The sequence below is a fragment of the Heptranchias perlo genome, chromosome 42, assembly GCF_035084215.1.
Source record: "Heptranchias perlo isolate sHepPer1 chromosome 42, sHepPer1.hap1, whole genome shotgun sequence".
NCBI classification, from domain to species: domain Eukaryota; kingdom Metazoa; phylum Chordata; class Chondrichthyes; order Hexanchiformes; family Hexanchidae; genus Heptranchias; species Heptranchias perlo.
The window spans coordinates 7,705,409-7,726,723 of NC_090366.1; the positions used below are offsets into that span (position 1 = coordinate 7,705,409).

General features: G+C 41.3%; 1 protein-coding gene across 1 annotated transcript in view; it reads left to right on the forward strand.

Moving 5' to 3' along the window:
* Positions 1 to 21,315, forward strand: part of LOC137306119 (glutamate receptor ionotropic, kainate 5-like) — a gene marked incomplete at its 3' end in the record, with an annotated part of 564,706 nt that overhangs the window by 354,705 nt on the left and 188,686 nt on the right. The window contains exon 2 of the mRNA XM_067975180.1: positions 13,738 to 13,871. Coding sequence (XP_067831281.1) covers positions 13,790 to 13,871 — 82 coding nt within the window. The remainder of the gene's footprint in view (positions 1 to 13,737; positions 13,872 to 21,315) is intronic.

A 21,315-nucleotide genomic window follows, 5' to 3' on the forward strand; every position in this document is an offset into this window, starting at 1 on the left:
ATTCACTCTCTCCGAGTGTTCCCAGTGTATTTACTCTCACTGAGTGTTCCCAGTGTATTTACTCTCTCCAAGTGTTCCCAGTGTATTTACTCTCTCCCAGTGTATTTAATCTCTCCAATGATCCCAGTGTATTTACTCTCTCCCAGTGTTCCCAGTGTATTTACTCTCTCCCAGTGTTCCCAGTGTATTTACTCTCTCCAAGTGTTCCCAATGTATTTACTCTGAGTGTTCCCAGTGTATTTACTCTCTCCCAGTGTTCCCAGTGTATTTACTCTCACTGAGTGTTCCCAGTGTATTTACTCTCTCCAAGTGTTCCCAGTGTATTTACTCTCTCCCAGTGTTCCCAGTATATTTACTCTCTCCAAGTGTTCCCAGTGTATTTACTCTCTCCGAGTGTTCCCAGTGTATTTACTCTCTCCGAGTGTTCCCAGTGTATTTACTCTCACTGAGTGTTCCCAGTGTATTTACTCTCTCCCAGTGTTCCCAGTGTATTTACTCTCCCCGAGTGTTCCCAGTGTATTTACCATCTGTGTTCCCTATTTATTTAATCCCTCCAAGTGTTCCCAGTGTATTTTATTTCTCCCTGTAGTCCCAGTGTATTTATTCACTCTCTTCAAATGTTCCGAGTGTATTTAGTCTCCTGACGTGCTCTCAGTCCATTTATTTTCTCCCAGTGTTCCCAGTATATTGACGATCTCGCAGTGTTCCCACTATATTTATTCGCTCCGGTGTTCCCTGTGTATTTACTCTCTCCCAGTGTTCACAGTATATTTACCCTCTTTCAAGTGTTCCCAGTGCATTTACTTTCCCCCTGTATTCCCAGTATATTTATTTATTCACTCCCGGTGTTCCCAGTGTATCCATCCTCTCTCTGCGTGTGCTGTGTATTCATTCGTGTCAACAGTTCCCAGTGTATTTACTCCCTCCCAGTGTACCCAGTGTATACACTCTCTTCAAGTATTCCCAGAGTATTTACTCTCTTCAATTGTTCCCAGTATATTTACTCACTCCCAGTATTCCCAGGGCATTTCCTGTCTCCCGGTGTATATAATCCCTCCAGTGTTCCCAGTGTATTAACTCCCTTCAAGAGTTCCCAGTGTGTTTACTCTCTCCAAGTGTTCCCAGTGTATTCACTCTCTCCAAGTGTTCCCAGTGTATTTACTCTCACTGAGTGTTCCCAGTGTATTTACTCTCACTGAGTGTTCCCAGTGTATTTACTCTCTCCAAGTGTTCCCAGTGTATTTACTCTCTCCCAGTGTATTTAATCTCTCCAATGATCCCAGTGTATTTACTCTCTCCCAGTGTTCCCAGTGTATTTACTCTCTCCCAGTGTTCCCAGTGTATTTACTCTCTCCAAGTGTTCCCAATGTATTTACTCTGAGTGTTCCCAGTGTATTTACTCTCTCCCAGTGTTCCCAGTGTATTTACTCTCACTGAGTGTTCCCAGTGTATTTACTCTCTCCAAGTGTTCCCAATGTATTTACTCTGAGTGTTCCCAGTGTATTTACTCTCTCCCAGTGTTCCCAGTGTATTTACTCTCTCCCAGTGTTCCCAGTGTATTTACTCTCTCCAAGTGTTCCCAGTGTATTTACTCTCTCCGAGTGTTCCCAGTGTATTTACTCTCTCCAAGTGTTCCCAGTGTATTTACTCTCACTGAGTGTTCCCAGTGTATTTACTCTCTCCCAGTGTTCCCAGTGTATTTACTCGCTCCCAGTGTTCCCAGTGTATTTACTCTCACTGAGTGTTCCCAGTGTATTTACTCTCACTGAGTGTTCCCAGTGTATTTACTCTCACTGAGTGTTCCCAGTGTATTTACTCTCACTGAGTGTTCCCAGTGTATTTACTCTCTCCCAGTGTTCCCAGTGTATTTACTCTCACTGAGTGTTCCCAGTGTATTTACTCTCTCCCAGTGTTCCCAGTGTATTTACTCTCACTGAGTGTTCCCAGTGTATTTACTCTCTCCCAGTGTTCCCAGTGTATTTACTCTCACTGAGTGTTCCCAGTGTATTTACTCTCACTGAGTGTTCCCAGTGTATTTACATTCACCCTGTATTCCTGTTGTATTTACTCACTTCAAATGATACCAGTGCAATTATTGTCTCGCAGTATCCCAGTGTTTTTACTCCCTCCTATTTTTCCACGTTTATTTATTTTCTCCCAGTGTTCCCAATGCAATTACTGACTCTACTCAACTGTTCCCAGTGCATTTAAATAGCTTTACGTTTTCCCAGTGTAGTTACTCCCTCCCAGTGTTCCCATTGTATTTTCTCTATTCAGTTGTTTCCAGTGTGTATACTCTTTCCCAGTGTTTGAAGGGTATCAACTCTCTGTCAGTGTTTCCTGTGTATTTACTCTCTTCAGTTGTACCTTGTGTACGTATCCTTCTAAATGATCCCAGTGTATTTACTCTCACCGAGTGATCGCAGAAATCTTTACTCTCCACAAGTGTGCCCAGTACACAAACTCCCACCCAGTGTTCCCAGTGCGTTTACTCTCTTCCAGTTTTTTTCCCAGTATTTCATGTCTACCAGTGTTCCAAGTCTATTTACCCCATGCTAGTTTCTCAGTGCATTTACTTTCACCCAGTGGTCGCAGTGTATTTAATCCTGCTAAGTGTCCCCAGTGTATTTACACTCAAACAGTGGTCCCAGTGTGTTTACTCCATTCAAGTGTTCCCAATATATGTACCTTCTCCCAGTGTTCAAAACTGTATTTACTCTCTTCAATTGTTCCCAGTGTATTCATCATCTGCCAGTGTTCCCAGTGTATTTGCTGTCTACAAGTATTCCCAGAGAATATTTTCTCCCAGTCTATTTAATCCCTCCAAGTGTTCCCAGTGTATTTACTCTCTCCAAGTGTTCCCACCATATTTACTCTCTCCAAGTGTTCCCAATGTATTTACTCTCTCCAAGTGTTCCCAGTGTATTTACTCTCTCCAAGTGTTCCCAGTGTATTTACTCTCTCCAAGTGTTCCCAGTGTATTTACTCTCTCCGAGTGTTCCCAGTGTATTTACTCTCTCCAAGTGTTCCCAGTGTATTTACTCTCACTGAGTGTTCCCAGTGTATTTACTCTCTCCCAGTGTTCCCAGTGTATTTACTCTCTCCAAGTGTTCCCAGTGTATTTACTCTCTCCAAGTGTTCCCAGTGTATTTACTCTCTCCCAGTGTTCCCAATGTATTTACTCTCTCCAAGTGTTCCCAGTGTATTTACTCTCTCCAAGTGTTCCCAGTGTATTTACTCTCTCCAAGTGTTCCCAGTGTATTTACTCTCTCCAAGTGTTCCCAGTGTATTTACTCTCTCCCAGTGTTCCCAGTGTATTTACTCTCTCCCAGTGTTCCCAATGTATTTACTCTCTCCAAGTGTTCCCAGTGTATTTACTCTCTCCAAGTGTTCCCAATGTATTTACTCTCTCCCAGTGTTCCCAGTGTATTTACTCTCTCCAAGTGTTCCCTGTGTATTTACTCTCTCCAAGTGTTCCCAGTGTATTTACTCTCTCCAAGTGTTCCCAGTGTATTTACTCTCTCCAAGTGTTCCCAGTATATTTAATCTCTCCCAGTGTTCCCAGTGTATTTACTCTCTCCAAGTGTTCCCAGTGTATTTACTCTCTCCAAGTGTTCCCAATGTATTTACTCTCTCCAAGTGTTCCCAGTGTATTTACTCTCTCCAAGTGTTCCCAGTGTATTTACTCTCTCCAAGTGTTCCCAGTGTATTTACTCTCTTCAAATGTTCCCAGTGAATTTACTCTGTTTAAGTATTCCCAGTATATTTACACTCTTCACTTGTTCCCAGTGTATTTATCTCCCATTGTTCCCTGTGTGTTTAATGTCTTTATATTTTCCCAGTGTAGTTATTCTATCCCAGTTTTCCCAGTGTATTTTCTCTCTTCAATTGTTCCCATTGTATATGCTATTTCCCAGTGTTCCCAGAGCATCAACTCCCTCTATTGGTGTTTCCGATGTATTTACTCTCTCCCAGTGTTCCCAGTGTATTTACTCTCTCCCAGTGTTCCCAGTGTATTTACTACCTCTGAATGTTGCCCGTGTATTTCTCTCACCCAGTGGGCACAGTGTATTTACACTCTCCAGGTATTCCCAGTGTATTTGCTCTTTTCCAATGTTCCCTGTATTTCTGTCTTCCATTGTTCCCAGTCAATTTACAACCTCCGCTTGTTCCCAGTGCATTCATTATGTCCCAGTGTGACCGGTGTATTTATTCTCTCCCAGTTTTCCCAGTGTATTCACTTTAATCAAATGTCCCCAATGTGTAAACGTCCCGATGTTCCCAGTGCATTTGCTCCCTCCAAGTGTTTCCAATCTATTTACTTTCTCCAGCTCTTCCCAGTGTATTCACTCTCTCCCAGTGTTCCCAGTGTATCTGCTCTCTCCATGTGTTCACGGTGTATTTACACTCTTCCAGTGTTTCTAGTGTATGTACTCTCTCTAAGGGTCCCCAGTGTATTTACTCTTTCCAAGTGTTCCCAGTATATTTACTCACTCTGTGTTCCCAGTGAATTTACTCTCTCCATGTGTTCCCAGTGTATTTACACTCTCCCAGTGTTTCCAGTGTATCTACTCTGTCTAAGGGTTCCCAGTGTACCTACTCTTTCCAAATGTTCCCAATTGCATTTACTCTCTCTGTGTTCCTAGTGAATTCGCTCTCTGCATGTGTTCCCAGTGTATTTATTTTCTCCCAGTGTTCCCAATATATTCTTTCTCTTCAAGGGTACCCAGTGTAATTAATCTCTTCAAGGAGCAAATTTGCAGGTGAATTACAGAAAGCTGTAAGAACTATAGAGAGGTGATAATGGGGGACTTCAATTATCCCAATATAGACTGGGATAGTAACAGGGCAAAGGGCAAAGAGGGGGAGGAATTCCTGAAATGTTTTCATGAGAACTTTCTGGAACTGTGTGTTTCCAGCCCAACCAGGAAGGAAGCAGAGCTGGATCTAATTCTGGGGAATGAAGTGGGGCAGATGGAGCATGTAGCAGTGGGGGAGCAATTGGGGGCAGGAACAGAGAGACCTGGGGGTGTATGCACACAAATCTCTGAAGGTGACAGGACAAGTTGAGAAAGTGGTTAAAAAAGCATATGGGATCCTGGGCTTTGAGGTATAGAGTACAAAAGCAAGGAAGTTATGCTAAACCTTTATAAATCACTGGTTAGGCCTCAACTGGAGTATTGTGTTCAATTCTGAACTTCTAGGAAGGATGTCAAGGCCTTAGAGAGGGTGCTGATGAGATTTACTAGAATGGTCCCAGGGATGAGGGACTTTAGTTACGTGGATAGACTGGAGAAGCTGGGGTTGTTCTCCTTGGAACAGAGACGGTTGCGAGGAGATTTGATCGAGGTGTTCAAAATCATGAAGGGTCAAGACAGAGTAGATAGAGAGAAACTGTTCCCATTGGCGGAAGGGTCAAGAACCAGAGGACACAGATTTAAGGTGATTGGCAAAAGAACCAAAGGCGACATGAGGAAAAACATTTTTACACAGCGAGTGGTTAGGATCTGGAATGCACTGCCCGAGGGGGTGGTGGAGGCAGATTCAATCATGGCCTTCAAAAGGGAACTGGATAAGTACTTGAAAGGAAAAAAATTACAGGATGACAAGGATAGGGCGGGGGAGTGGGACTAGCTGGATTGCTGTTGCAGACTCGATGGGCTGAATGGCCTCCTTCGTGCTGTAACCTTTCTATGATTCTATGATTCGACAAGTGTATGGACTTACACACGGAGCAAGTACTCCAGTATCAGCAAGTACTAACTGTGTGATATACACAGGGAGCGAGTACCCCAGTATCTGTGTAAATAATAACCGTGTGATATACACAGGGAGCGAGTACCCCAGTATCTGTGTAAATAATAACCGTGTGATATACACAGGGAGCGAGTACCCCAGTATCTGTGTAAATAATAACCGTGTGATATACACAGGGAGCGAGTACCCCAGTATCTGTGTAAATAATAACCGTGTGATACACACAGGGAGCGAGTACCCCAGTATCTCTGTAAATAATAACCGTGTGATACACACAGGGAGCGAGTACCCCAGTATCTCTGTAAATAATAACCGTGTGATATACACAGGGAGCGAGTACCCCAGTATCTGTGTAAATAATAACCGTGTGATATACACAGGGAGCGAGTACCCCAGTATCTGTGTAAATAATAACCGTGTGATATACACAGGGAGCGAGTACCCCAGTATCTGTGTAAATAATAACCGTGTGATATACACAGGGAGCGAGTACCCCAGTATCTGTGTAAATAATAACCGTGTGATATACACAGGGAGCGAGTACCCCAGTATCTGTGTAAATAATAACCGTGTGATATACACAGGGAGCGAGTACCCCAGTATCTGTGTAAATAATAACCGTGTGATATACACAGGGAGCGAGTACCCCAGTATCTGTGTAAATAATAACCGTGTGATATACACAGGGAGCGAGTACCCCAGTATCTGTGTAAATAATAACCGTGTGATATACACAGGGAGCGAGTACCCCAGTATCTGTGTAAATAATAACCGTGTGATATACACAGGGAGCGAGTACCCCAGTATCTGTGTAAATAATAACCGTGTGATATACACAGGGAGCGAGTACCCCAGTATCTGTGTAAATAATAACCGTGTGATATACACAGGGAGCGAGTACCCCAGTATCTGTGTAAATAATAACCGTGTGATATACACAGGGAGCGAGTACCCCAGTATCTGTGTAAATAATAACCGTGTGATACACGCAGGGAGCGAGTACCCCAGTATCTGTGTAAATAATAACCGTGTGATATACACAGGGAGCGAGTACCCCAGTATCTGTGTAAATAATAACCGTGTGATATACACAGGGAGCGAGTACCCCAGTATCTGTGTAAATAATAACCGTGTGATATACACAGGGAGCGAGTACCCCAGTATCAGAGTAAATAATAACCATGTGATACACACAGGGAGCGAGTACCCCAGTATCTGTGTAAATAATAACCGTGTGATATACACAGGGAGCGAGTACCCCAGTATCTGTGTAAATAATAACCGTGTGATACACACAGGGAGCGAGTACCCCAGTATCTGTGTAAATAATAACCGTGTGATATACACAGGGAGCGAGTACCCCAGTATCTGTGTAAATAATAACCGTGTGATACACACAGGGAGCGAGTACCCCAGTATCTGTGTAAATAATAACCGTGTGATACACACAGGGAGCGAGTACCCCAGTATCTGTGTAAATAATAACCGTGTGATATACACAGGGAGCGAGTACCCCAGTATCTGTGTAAATAATAACCGTGTGATATACACAGGGAGCGAGTACCCCAGTATCTGTGTAAATAATAACCGTGTGATACACACAGGGAGCGAGTACCCCAGTACCTGTGTAAATAATAACCGTGTGATATACACAGGGAGCGAGTACCCCAGTATCTGTGTAAATAATAACCGTGTGATACACACAGGGAGCGAGTACCCCAGTATCAGAGTAAATAATAACCGTGTGATATACACAGGGAGCGAGTATCCCAGTATCTGTGTATATAATAACCGTGTGATATACACAGGGAGCGAGTACCCCAGTACCTGTGTAAATAATAACCGTGTGATATACACAGGGAGCGAGTACCCCAGTATCTGTGTAAATAATAACCGTGTGATATACACAGGGAGCGAGTACCCCAGTACCTGTGTAAATAATAACCGTGTGATATACACAGGGAGCGAGTACCCCAGTATCTGTGTAAATAATAACCGTGTGATATACACAGGGAGCGAGTACCCCAGTATCTGTGTAAATAATAACCGTGTGATATACACAGGGAGCGAGTACCCCAGTATCTGTGTAAATAATAACCGTGTGATATACACAGGGAGCGAGTACCCCAGTACCTGTGTAAATAATAACCGTGTGATACACACAGGGAGCGAGTACCCCAGTACCTGTGTAAATAATAACCATGTGATATACACAGGGAGTGAGTACCCCAGTACCTGTGTAAATAATAACCGTGTGATACACACAGGGAGCGAGTACCCCAGTACCTGTGTAAATAATAACCGTGTGATACACACAGGGAGCGAGTACCCCAGTACCTGTGTAAATAATAACCGTGTGATATACACAGGGAGCGAGTACCCCAGTATCTGTGTATATAATAACCGTGTGATATACACAGGGAGCGAGTATCCCAGTATCAGTGTAAATAATAACCGTGTGATATACACAGGGAGCGAGTACCCCAGTATCTGTGTAAATAATAACCGTGTGATATACACAGGGAGCGAGTACCCCAGTATCTGTGTAAATAATAACCGTGTGATATACACAGGGAGCGAGTACCCCAGTATCTGTGTAAATAATAACCGTGTGATACACACAGGGAGCGAGTACCCCAGTATCTGTGTAAATAATAACCGTGTGATACACACAGGGAGCGAGTACCCCAGTATCAGAGTAAATAATAACCGTGTGATATACACAGGGAGCGAGTACCCCAGTATCTGTGTAAATAATAACCGTGTGATATACACAGGGAGCAAGTACCCCAGTATCTGTGTAAATAATAACCGTGTGATATACACAGGGAGCGAGTACCCCAGTATCTGTGTAAATAATAACCGTGTGATATACACAGGGAGCGAGTACCCCAGTATCTGTGTAAATAATAACCGTGTGATATACACAGGGAGCGAGTACCCCAGTATCAGAGTAAATAATAACCGTGTGATATACACAGGGAGCGAGTACCCCAGTATCTGTGTAAATAATAACTGTGTGATATACACAGGGAGCGAGTACCCCAGTATCTGTGTAAATAATAACTGTGTGATATACACAGGGAGCGAGTACCCCAGTATCTGTGTAAATAATAACCGTGTGATATACACAGGGAGCGAGTACCCCAGTATCTGTGTAAATAATAACCGTGTGATATACACAGGGAGCGAGTACCCCAGTATCTGTGTAAATGATAACCGTGTGATATACACAGGGAGCGAGTACCCCAGTATCTGTGTAAATAATAACCGTGTGATATACACAGGGAGCGAGTACCCCAGTATCTGTGTAAATGATAACCGTGTGATACACACAGGGAGCGAGTACCCCAGTATCTGTGTAAATAATAACCGTGTGATATACACAGGGAGCGAGTACCCCAGTATCTGTGTAAATAATAACCGTGTGATATACACAGGGAGCGAGTACCCCAGTATCTGTGTAAATAATAACCGTGTGATATACACAGGGAGCGAGTACCCCAGTATCTGTGTGAATAATAACCGTGTGATATACACAGGGAGCGAGTACCCCAGTATCTGTGTAAATAATAACCGTGTGATATACACAGGGAGCGAGTACCCCAGTATCTGTGTGAATAATAACCGTGTGATATACACAGGGAGCGAGTACCCCAGTATCTGTGTATATAATAACCGTGTGATATACACAGGGAGCGAGTACCCCAGTATCTGTGTAAATAATAACCGTGTGATATACACAGGGAGCGAGTACCCCAGTATCTGTGTAAATAATAACCGTGTGATATACACAGGGAGCGAGTACCCCAGTATCTGTGTAAATAATAACTGTGTGATATACACAGGGACCGAGTACCCCAGTATCTGTGTAAATAATAACCGTGTGATATACACAGGGAGTGAGTACCCCAGTATCTGTGTAAATAATAACCGTGTGATATGCACAGGGAGCGAGTACCCCAGTATCTGTGTAAATGATAACTTTTCCAGGCCGGTTAATCTCTGGGTTCCTATCGAAACAAGACCTCGACAACATCCAGGCTTGGGCTGATAAGTGGCAAGTAACATTCGCACCAGACAAGTGCCAGGCAATGACCATCTCCAACAAGAGAGAGTCTAACCACCTCCCCTTGACATTCAACGGCATTACCATCGCCGAATCCCCCACCATCAACATCCTGGGGATCACCATTGACCAGAAACTTAACTGGACCAGCCGTATAAATACTGTGGCTACGAGAGCAGGTCAGAGGCTGGGTATTCTGCGGCGAGTCACTCACCTCCTGACTCCCCAAAGCCTTTCCACCATCTACAAGGCACAAGTCAGGAGTGTGATGGAATACTCTCCACTTGCCTGGATGAGTGCAGCTCCAACAACACTCAAGAAGCTCGACACCATCCAGGACAAAGCAGCCCGCTTGATTGGCACCCCATCCACCACCCTAAACATTCACTCCCTTCACCACCGGCGCACTGTGGCTGCAGTGTGTACCATCCACAGGATGCACTGCAGCAACTCGCCAAGGCTTCTTCGACAGCACCTCCCAAACCAGCGACCTCTTTCACCTGGAAGGACCAGGCAGCAGGCACATGGGAACAACACGACCTGCACGTTCCCCTCCAAGTCACACACCATCCCGACTTGGAAATATATCGCCGTTCCTTCATTGTCGCTGGGTCAAAATCCTGGAACTCCCTTCCTAACAGCACTGTGGGAGAACCTTCACCACACGGACTGCAGCGGTTCAAGAAGGCGGCTCACCACCACCTTCTCAAGGGCAATTAGGGATGGGCAATAAATGCCGGCCTCACCAGCAACGCCCACATCCCATGAACGAATAAAAAAAAACAGTACTGACAGCAGGAAGCCAAGATGATGACAAATAAGAACATAAGAAATAGGAGCAGATTATGAAAGGGTTTGATAGGGTAGACGTAGAGAAGATGTTTCCAATTGTGGGGGAGACCAGAACTCGGGGGCCATAAATATAAGATAGTCACTCATAAATCCAATCGGGAATTCAGGAGAAACTTCTTTACCCAGAGAGTGGTGAGAATGTGGAACTCACTCCCAGAAGGAGTAGTTGAGGTGAATAACATCGATGGATTTAAGGGGAAGCTGGATAAACACGTGAGGGAGAAAGGAATAGAAGGATATGGTGATAGGGTGAGATGAAGAAGGGAGGGAGGAGGCTCGTGTGGAGCATAAACACCGGGATAGACCAGAGGGGCCGAATGGCCTGTTTCTGTGCTGTAAATTCGATGTAATTCGATGTTTTAAAGTCATATATTTTTCGACAATGTTTTGATTTGACATTATTTATATTGAAATGGCAAAACTGGCAGGAACTCGGGAAGCAGAGAGGTGGATTTGGTTGGAACAGAGGCACGATGGGCCGATGCTGTGTCATTTCAATGATGCTACGATTCTCTGCAGCTCACGCTGACCATGCAGGAGAGGCAATGCAGAGGCGGCACTGTACCACTTGTCCCAGGGACGAGGGACTTCAGTTGTGTGGAGAGACTGGAGAAGCTGGGATTGTTCTCCTTAGAGCAGAGAAGGTTAAGGGGAGATTTGATAGAGGTGTTCAAAATCATGAAGGGTTTTGACAGAGTAAATAAGGAGAAACTGTTTCCAGTGGCAGGAGGGTCAGTAACCAGAGGACACGGATTTATGGTGATCGTTAAATGAGCCAGATCTGAGGAAACATTTTTTTACGCAGCGAGTTGTTCTGATCTGGAATGCGCTGCCTGAAAGTGCGGTGGAAGCAGATTCAATAATAACTTTCAAAAGGGAATTGGATAAATACTTGAAGGGGGAAATTTACAGGGTGATGGGGAAAGAGCGGGGGGGAGTGGGACTAATTGGATCGCTCTTTCAAAGAGCCAGCACAGGCACGATGGGCCGAATGGCCCCCTCCCCTGCTGTACCTATGGTGTCAGAGTCCGAGCCAGTGAAGGGGTGGAGTGGGTCATGCTATCCCCCCTCCCCAAATCACTTTCATGTTGGCCAATTTTATATGTCAAGACTTGGCCGAAGCTGACCGAAAATAATATAATCACCGAATGGTTGGCCAAATCAGGACCCGCCCCGCCGGCAAATCCTCTGACCGTAGCTCCGCCCCACAATGCCAACACTGGCAGGAGGGTGTATTTACAACGTGACAGGTTGACATAGGAAGTTCCCATTATAAATGGGAACATAGGAATTTATAATGGGAAAAGATATTCTGTTTCTGCCACACTTTTTGTGCGGACAGGAAATACATTTTTTGAACATGAAGTACACACAAATGTAAGATATTTAATATAGACGGAAGAGATAATCTCTTGTCTTGTCGCTCAACTTGCTTTTGGCAGCTGCACTGCGGGTAAGCAGTGCAATGTTGGCTGTTTGACCTGGAGATGTCAGGATTGATGAAATTGGCTCAGGATTGGCTGATGGGCCTATTCTAGGCAAATGTCGGCCAATCTAACACCAGGATTAACAGAGGTGGGATAGGAAATGATTGATCACCATTCAGTAGCTGATCAGCGAAAAGGATTGTTTTCATGCAGAGGGTTATTCGGCCTGGGAATGCTTCACCACAAAAAAAGGTGATTGCAGAGCTAGCATCGGCACAGAGAAATGGGCCAAATGGCCTCCCCCTGCATTGAAAATTCTGATTTTACGGCACACGATATATCTGAAGGACGGTGGGCAGTTTTGCGTCCCTGACCTTCGGAGGGACATGGAGGGTTTGGAGGGTGTTTCAGAGAACAGGCCTTAAGGTCACATCACAACAGTGACTACACTTCAAAAGCACCTCATTGGCTGTAACGCGCTTTGGGATGTCATGAAAGGCGCTATATAAATGCAAGACTGTCTTTCAATCTATAAAGGCAGGCTTATTGATGAATTGGGGAGTGCTTTGGAGAATGAGTTCAAATCCCGCTACGGCAGCTGGGGAATTTAAATTCAATTCATTAAATAAAATCTGGAATAAAACGCTAGTCTCAGTAATGGTGGCCATGAAACTACTGGATTGTCGTAAAAACCCATTTCCCTTTAGGGAAGGAAACCTGCCGTCCTTCCCCGGTCTGGGCCTTATATGTGACTTCAGACCCGCAGCAATGTGGTTGATCCTTAATCGCCCTCTCTGACACGGCCGAGCAAGCCTCTCAGTTGTACAATCACGGGCTGCAGCGGTTCAAGAAGGCGGCTCACCACCACCTTCTCAAGGGGCAATTCGGGATGGGCAATAAATGCCGGCCTCGCCAGCGACGCCCACATCCCGTGAACGCAAAAGGGATTGATTCTTTATAAGGGTTGGCCAGGTCGCAGTAAAAGCAAGTGCATTATGGGCTGAGGCTATTTGACAGTCAAACCAGTCCAAGCTCCTTTATCCACAGCTTGGCCCAACTCCCTGGCAATCTGACGGAGCCTCTGTCCGACTGTCCACCCCGTCCCATTCCCCTCTACGCTGTGACATTTCCCAGGCCTCTGTCGCTCGGCTCCCACCTCGTTCCGCCCGCTCTGTCTGTCCCGATCCCTTGAACCAGCCCTCCCCGTACGTCCATCCAGCTCCTGTTTGCAAGTATCATCAGATCGTATTACTCTTCAGGACAAGATGGGGCCTGGTTCTGTTGCTACCATGGCGACGCTGTCAATGGAAGGTGATTGGTCTGAGTTTGCGCAATGTGATTCGAATATCAAACTGATGTCCTGCCGTTTTCCCTCAGATTTGGCGATTGAGGAGAAATTTGAACAATTGCCTGGGCCGAGGGACTGCAGACTGTCGACAGCATTGGGCTCAACGGGCCGAATGGCCTGCGCTTACTCCACCCCTGGCCTTGTCTCACCGTAACTGGGAAGAGTCGGACGGGTCAACGCCCTCCGACGTGAGGGGGGGACGGGGGCAGGGAGGGCGCTAATTGTTGGAGTTGGGAGGTGAAAGGTCAGTGACTGAAAGCCGTTGCTTTTTTTGTGTGTTGTAGGTGGGTATCGTGGGACCGCGAACCGAACAATCTCCATGAGGAGGGGACGAAGATGCAGCTTCTGCCAGCCATGCTGCTCCTGTTACTGATGTTCACCAAGAGAAGCCGTCAGGTCATGTCAACACTGCGCATGGGTCCGTGAAATTGCCCTCACTCTCTAATCACTCCTCATGTCTATCGTCACTCTCTAATTACTCCTCATATATATATATATATATATATATAATATCACGCTCTAATTACTCCTCGGAAATATATATCATCAATCTCTAATTGCTCCTCATATATAACAACACTCTCTAATTACTAACCCTATATATCATCACTCTCTAATTATTCCCCATATACATCATCACTCTTCAATTACTTCTCATAGAACAACACTCTCTAATTACCATCATATATATCATTACTCCCCAATTAATCCCGATATGTAGAGCACCACGCTGTAATTACTCCCCCATATATAACATCACTCTCTAATTACTCCTCATATATAGATATATAGATAGATATAATATCACGCTGTAATTACTCCTTGGAAATATATATCATCACTCTCTAATTGCTCCTCATATATAACAACACTCTCTAATTACTAACCCTATATATCATCACTCTCTAATTATTCCCCATATATATCATCACTCTCTAATTATTCCCCATATATATCATCACTCTTCAATTACTTCTCATATAACAACACTCTCTAATTACCGTCATATATATCATTACTCCCCAATTAATCCCGATATGTAGAGCACCACGCTGTAATTACTCCCCCATATATAACATCACCCTCTAATTACTCCCCTTATATATAACATCACTCCCTAATTACTCCCCATATATATAACAACACCCTCTAATTACTCCCCATATGTATATCATCACTCAATAATTACTCGTCATATATAGTCACTCTTGAATTACTCACCCTATATATCATCACACTTTAATTACTCCCCATATATATCGTCACTCTCTAACTACCCTTATCTATGTTATCGCTCTCCAATTACTCTTCATGTATATGATGACTCACTAAATACTCCTCATATATAACATCACTCTTTAATTACTCCTCATATACATATCACTCTCTAATTACTCTTCATATATATCATTACTTCCTAATTAATCCCGATATTTAGAGCACCAGTCTCTAATTACTCCCTATATATGTAATCACTCTCTAATTACTCCCTATATATCATCTCTCTGTAGTTACTACGCACATATATCATCCCTCTCCAATTACGCCCCGTATATGTCATCCCTCTCTAAATACTCGCCCTATATATCATCCCTCTCCAATTACGCCCCGTATATATCATCCCTCTCTAAATACTCGCCCTATATACCATCACTTCCTAATCACTCCTCATATACATCATCACTCTTTGATTACTCTTCATATATATCACGACTGTCCAATTAGTCCTCATGTATGTCATTACTCTCTAATTATGCCTCATTTATATCACATTCTAATTACTCCCTATATATATTATTACTCTCTAAATACACATTCATAACACCCTAGGGACTCCTCATATATACATATATAATCACTCTCTAATTAGTCCCCATATATTTCATCATTCTCTAATTAATCTTCGTATAATTAGGCCTCACATATAATGTCATTACTCTCTTATAACTCCCCATATATATCATTGCTCACTAGTTACTCCCCATATATTTCTTCAATCTCTAATTGCTCTGCATACATAAATACACTTTAACTACTCCCCATATATATCATCATTCCCTAATTACTCCTCATATATATCATCACATAGCGTAAAGCTAGGAACTGTGGATGAGCAGCAAGATTTAGGATCACTTATACCATCACACTCTGATTGCTCAACCTATATATCATCACTCTCTAATTACTCCCCATATACAGCGAAATTCCCAAATTACTCCTTTTATAGATAATCAATCTCTAATTATTCCCTATATACATCATTACTCTCTAAATACTCCTCACATATATATTCACTCACCAATTACTCCCCACATATATATAAAATATATCATCACTCTCTAACTTCTCATATACGTTATCACTCTCTAATTACTCCTCATGTATAGCACGACTCTCTAATTACTCCTCATATATAATATCACTCTTTAATTACTCCTTATATATATATCACTCTCTAATTAACGTTCAAATATATCATTATTCCCTAATTCATCCCAATATGTAGAGCATCACTCTAATTATTCCCCATACATACCACCTCTCTCTAATTACCCCCTATATATCATCACTCTCTAATTACTCCCCATATCACCCTCTAATTACTCCCTATTTATCATCACTCTTTAATTACTCCCCAGATATATAAATATATATATATATAATCCTCTAATTACTCCCCATTTATGTCATCACCCTCTAATTACTCCACTTATATATCATCTATCTCTAATTATTCACCATATATTTCATCATCACTCTCCAATTACTCCCCATATATATCATCCGTCTCTAATTACTCCCCATATATATCATCCGTCTCTAATTACTCGCAATATATATCATCACTCTCCAATTACTCCCCATATATATCATCCGTCTCTAATTACTCCCCATATATATCATCCGTCTCTAATTACTCGCAATATATATCACCACTCTCTAATTACTCCCCATATATATCACCACTCTTTAATTACTCCCCATATATATCATCACTCTCGATTTACTCCTGTATGTATCATCACTGTCTAATCACTCCCAATATATATCATCACTCTCTAATTACTCCCCAAAAATATAATCTCTCTCGAATTACTCCCTGTATATATCATCACTCTCTAATTACTCCCCATATATATCACCACTCTCTAATTACTCCCCATATATATCATCACTCTCCAATTACTCCCCACATATATCATCCCTCTCTAATTACTCCTGTATATATCACCACTCTCTAATTACTCCCCATATATATCATCGCTCTCCAATTATTCCCCATATACATCATCCCTCTCTAATTACTCCTGTATATTTCATCACTCTCTAATTACTCCCAATACATATCATCACTCTCTAATTACCCCTGTATATATCACCACTCTCTAATTACTCCCCCTATATAGCACCACTCTCTAATTACTCCCCATATATAATCACTCTCTAATTACTCCCCATATATACCATCACTCTCTAATTAGTCCCCATAAAAAACACTCTCTAATTACTCCCCATATATATCATCACTCTCCAATTACTCCCCACATATATCATCCCTCTCTAATTACTCCTGTATATTTCATCACTCTCTAATTACTCCCCATAAAAACCACTCTCTAATTACTCCCCATATATATCATCACTCTCCAATTACTCCCCACATATATCATCCCTCTCTAATTACTCCTGTATATATCACCACTCTCTAATTACTCCCCATATATATCATTGCTCTCCAATTATTCCCCATATACATCATCCCTCTCTAATTACTCCTGTATATTTCATCACTCTCTAATTACTCCCAATACATATCATCACTCTCTAATTACTCCCCCTATATAGCACCACTCTCTAATTACTCCCCATATACAATCACTCTCTAATTACTCCCCATATATATCATCACTCTCTAATTACTCCCCATAAAAATCACTCTCTAATTACCCCTGTATATATCACCACTCTCTAATTACTCCCCCTATATAGCACCACTCTCTAATTACTCCCCATATATATCATGACTCTCTAATTACTCCCAATATATATCACCACTCTCTAATTACTCCCAATATATATCATTACTCTCTAAAATGCCTCATATATATCATCACTCTCTCGGTACTCCTCACATATATTTATATATCATTACTCTCTAATTACTCGCCATAAATATAGCATCATTCTCAAATTGGGCCTCATCGTCTCCAATTTCTTCAAAAAAATAATCATCACTTTCCAATTACTCCGTATAAATATATATCAGCACTCTCTAATTACTCCCTATAAACCATTACTCTCCAATTACTCATATTATTTATATGATCACTCTCTAACTACTCACCATATATATCATTATTCTCCAAGTACTCGCAAAATATATATGTCATCACGCTAATTACACCCAATAATATATATTATCACTCACTGATTACTCCATATACATACCACCCCAACTAATCGCTATATATATCTTCATATATCCGAGTTTACTGACGACACTGAGTTAGGAGGCACAGTAAATAGCGTTAATGGGAGCAGAAAGTTGCAAAGGGACATTGAGAGATTCAGTGAGTGGGTGAAACTGGGGCAGATGGAGTTCACTGTGGGGAAAGTGTGAGATCATCCACTTTGGACCTAAGAACGATAAATCAGAGTATTTTCTCAATGGTGAGAAGCTCGGAACTGTGGATGAGCAGAGAGATTCAGGGGGTCCAAGCACAGAAATCACTAAAAACTGGCGGAGAGGTACAAAAAATAATTAAAAAGGCTGATGGGATGTTGGCCTTTATCTCGAGGGCTGGAATACAAAGGGGTGAAGTTATGATCCAGCTGTACAGAGCTCTGGTTAGAGCCCAGTTAGAGAACCACATTAACTTGTGATAATATGAAAAAGAATGGACAGGGAAAGACCTACTGGTCCATTAACCCTATTCCTTCCTTCCATGGCCAATGTAACCTCATGGGAGAGGTGAAAATATAGATTAAAAAGCCAAGCCAATTCGCAAAAAAGCCAGGCCCGTCTCTGCATCCTTTCCAAAGTTTCAAAATCACCCACAAATATAGATCACTATTCTCGAATTACTACACATAATACACGTATATCATCACTCTCTAAATACTCCCATGATATAAATCATCAGTCTCGAATTGCTCCCCATAATACAGATCACCGCTCTTTAATTACACCCCGTAATATAGATCATCACAATTTAATTGCTCCCCATATATAATCACTCTCTAATTATTCCCCATATATAATCACTCTCTAATTATTCCCCATATATAATCACTCTCTAATTATTCCCCATATATAATCACTCTCTAATTATTCCCCATATATAATCACTCCCTAATTATTCCCCATATAGAATCACTCCCTAATTATTCCCCATATAGAATCACTCTCTAATTATTCCCCATATAGAATCACTCTCTAATTATTCCCCATATATAATCACTCCCTAATTATTCCCCATATAGAATCACTCTCTAATTATTCCCCATATATAATCACTGTCTAATTATTCCCCATGTATAATCACTGTCTAATTATTCCCCATATAGAATCACTCTCTAATTATTCCCCATATAGAATCACTCTCTAATTATTCCCCATATATAATCACTCCCTAATTATTCCCCATATAGAATCACTCTCTAATTATTCCCCATATATAATCACTGTCTAATTATTCCCCATGTATAATCACTGTCTAATTATTCCCCATATAGAATCACTCTCTAATTATTCCCCATATATAATCACTCTCTAATTACTCCCCACATATAATCACTCTCTAATTATTCCCCATATATAATCACTCTCTAATTACTCCCCACATATAATCACTCTCTAATTATTCACCATATATAATCACTCTCTAATTACTCCCCACATATAATCACTCTCTAATTATTCACCATATATAATCACTCTCTAATTATTCCCCATACATAATATCAATCTCGAATTACTCCCGATAGATAATCACTCTCTAATTATTCACCATATATAATCACTCTCTAATTATTCCCCATATATAATCACTGTTTAATTTCTCCCCATACATAATATCACTCTCGAATTACTCCCGATAGATAATCACTCCCTAATTATTCCCCATATATAATCACTCCCTAATTATTCCCCATATAGAATCACTCTCTAATTATTCCCCATATAGAATCACTCTCTAATTATTCCCCATATATAATCACTCTCTAATTATTCCCCATATAGAATCACTCTCTAATTATTCCCCATATATAATCACTCTCTAATTACTCCCCACATATAATCACTCTCTAATTATTCCCCATATAGAATCACTCTCTAATTATTCCCCATATATAATCACTCTCTAATTACTCCCCACATATAATCACTCTCTAATTATTCCCCATATATAATCACTCTCTAATTACTCCCCACATATAATCACTCTCTAATTATTCACCATATATAATCACTCTCTAATTACTCCCCACATATAATCACTCTCTAATTATTCACCATATATAATCACTCTCCAATTATTCCCCATACATAATATCACTCTCTAATTATTCCCCATATATAATCACTGTTTAATTTCTCCCCATACATAATATCACTCTCGAATTACTCCCGATAGATAATCACTCTCTAATTACTCCCCACATATAATCACTCTCTAATTATTCCCCATATATAATCACTCTCTAATTACTCCCCACATATAATCACTCTCTAATTATTCCCCATATATAATCACTCTCTAATTATTCACCATATATAATCACTCTCTAATTACTCCCCACATATAATCACTCTCTAATTATTCACCATATATAATCACTCTCTAATTATTCCCCATATATAATCACTGTTTAATTTCTCCCCATACATAATATCACTCTCGAATTACTCCCGATAGATAATCACTCTCTAATTACTCCCCACATATAATCACTCTCTAATTATTCCCCATATATAATCACTCTCTAATTACTCCCCACATATAATCACTCTCTAATTATTCACCATATATAATCACTCTCTAATTACTCCCCACATATAATCACTCTCTAATTATTCACCATATATAATCACTCTCTAATTATTCCCCATACATAATATCATTCTCGAATTACTCCCGATAGATAATCACTCTCTAATTATTCACCATATATAATCACTCTCTAATTATTCCCCATATATAATCACTGTTTAATTTCTCCCCATACATAATATCACTCTCGAATTACTCCCGATAGATAATCACTCTCTAATTATTCCCCATATATAATCACTCTCTAATTATTCCCCATATATAATCACTCTCTAATTATTCCCCATATATAATCACTCTCTAATTATACCCCATATATAATCACTCTCTAATTATTCCCCATATATAATCACTCTCTAATTATTCCCCATATATAATCACTCTCTAATTATTCCCCATATATAATCACTCTCTAATTATTCCCCATATATAATCACTCTCTAATTATTCCCCATATATAATCACTCTCCAATTTTCCTCCAAATATGATCACTCTCCAATTTTCCTCCAAATATGATCACTCTCTAATTATTCCCCAAATATAATCACTCTCCAATTACTCCCCACATATATCATCCCTCTCTAATTACTCCTGTATATTTCATCACTCTCTAATTACTCCCCATAAAAACCACTCTCTAATTACTCCCCATATATATCATCACTCTCCAATTACTCCCCACATATATCATCCCTCTCTAATTACTCCTGTATATATCACCACTCTCTAATTACTCCCCATATATATCATTGCTCTCCAATTATTCCCCATATACATCATCCCTCTCTAATTACTCCTGTATATTT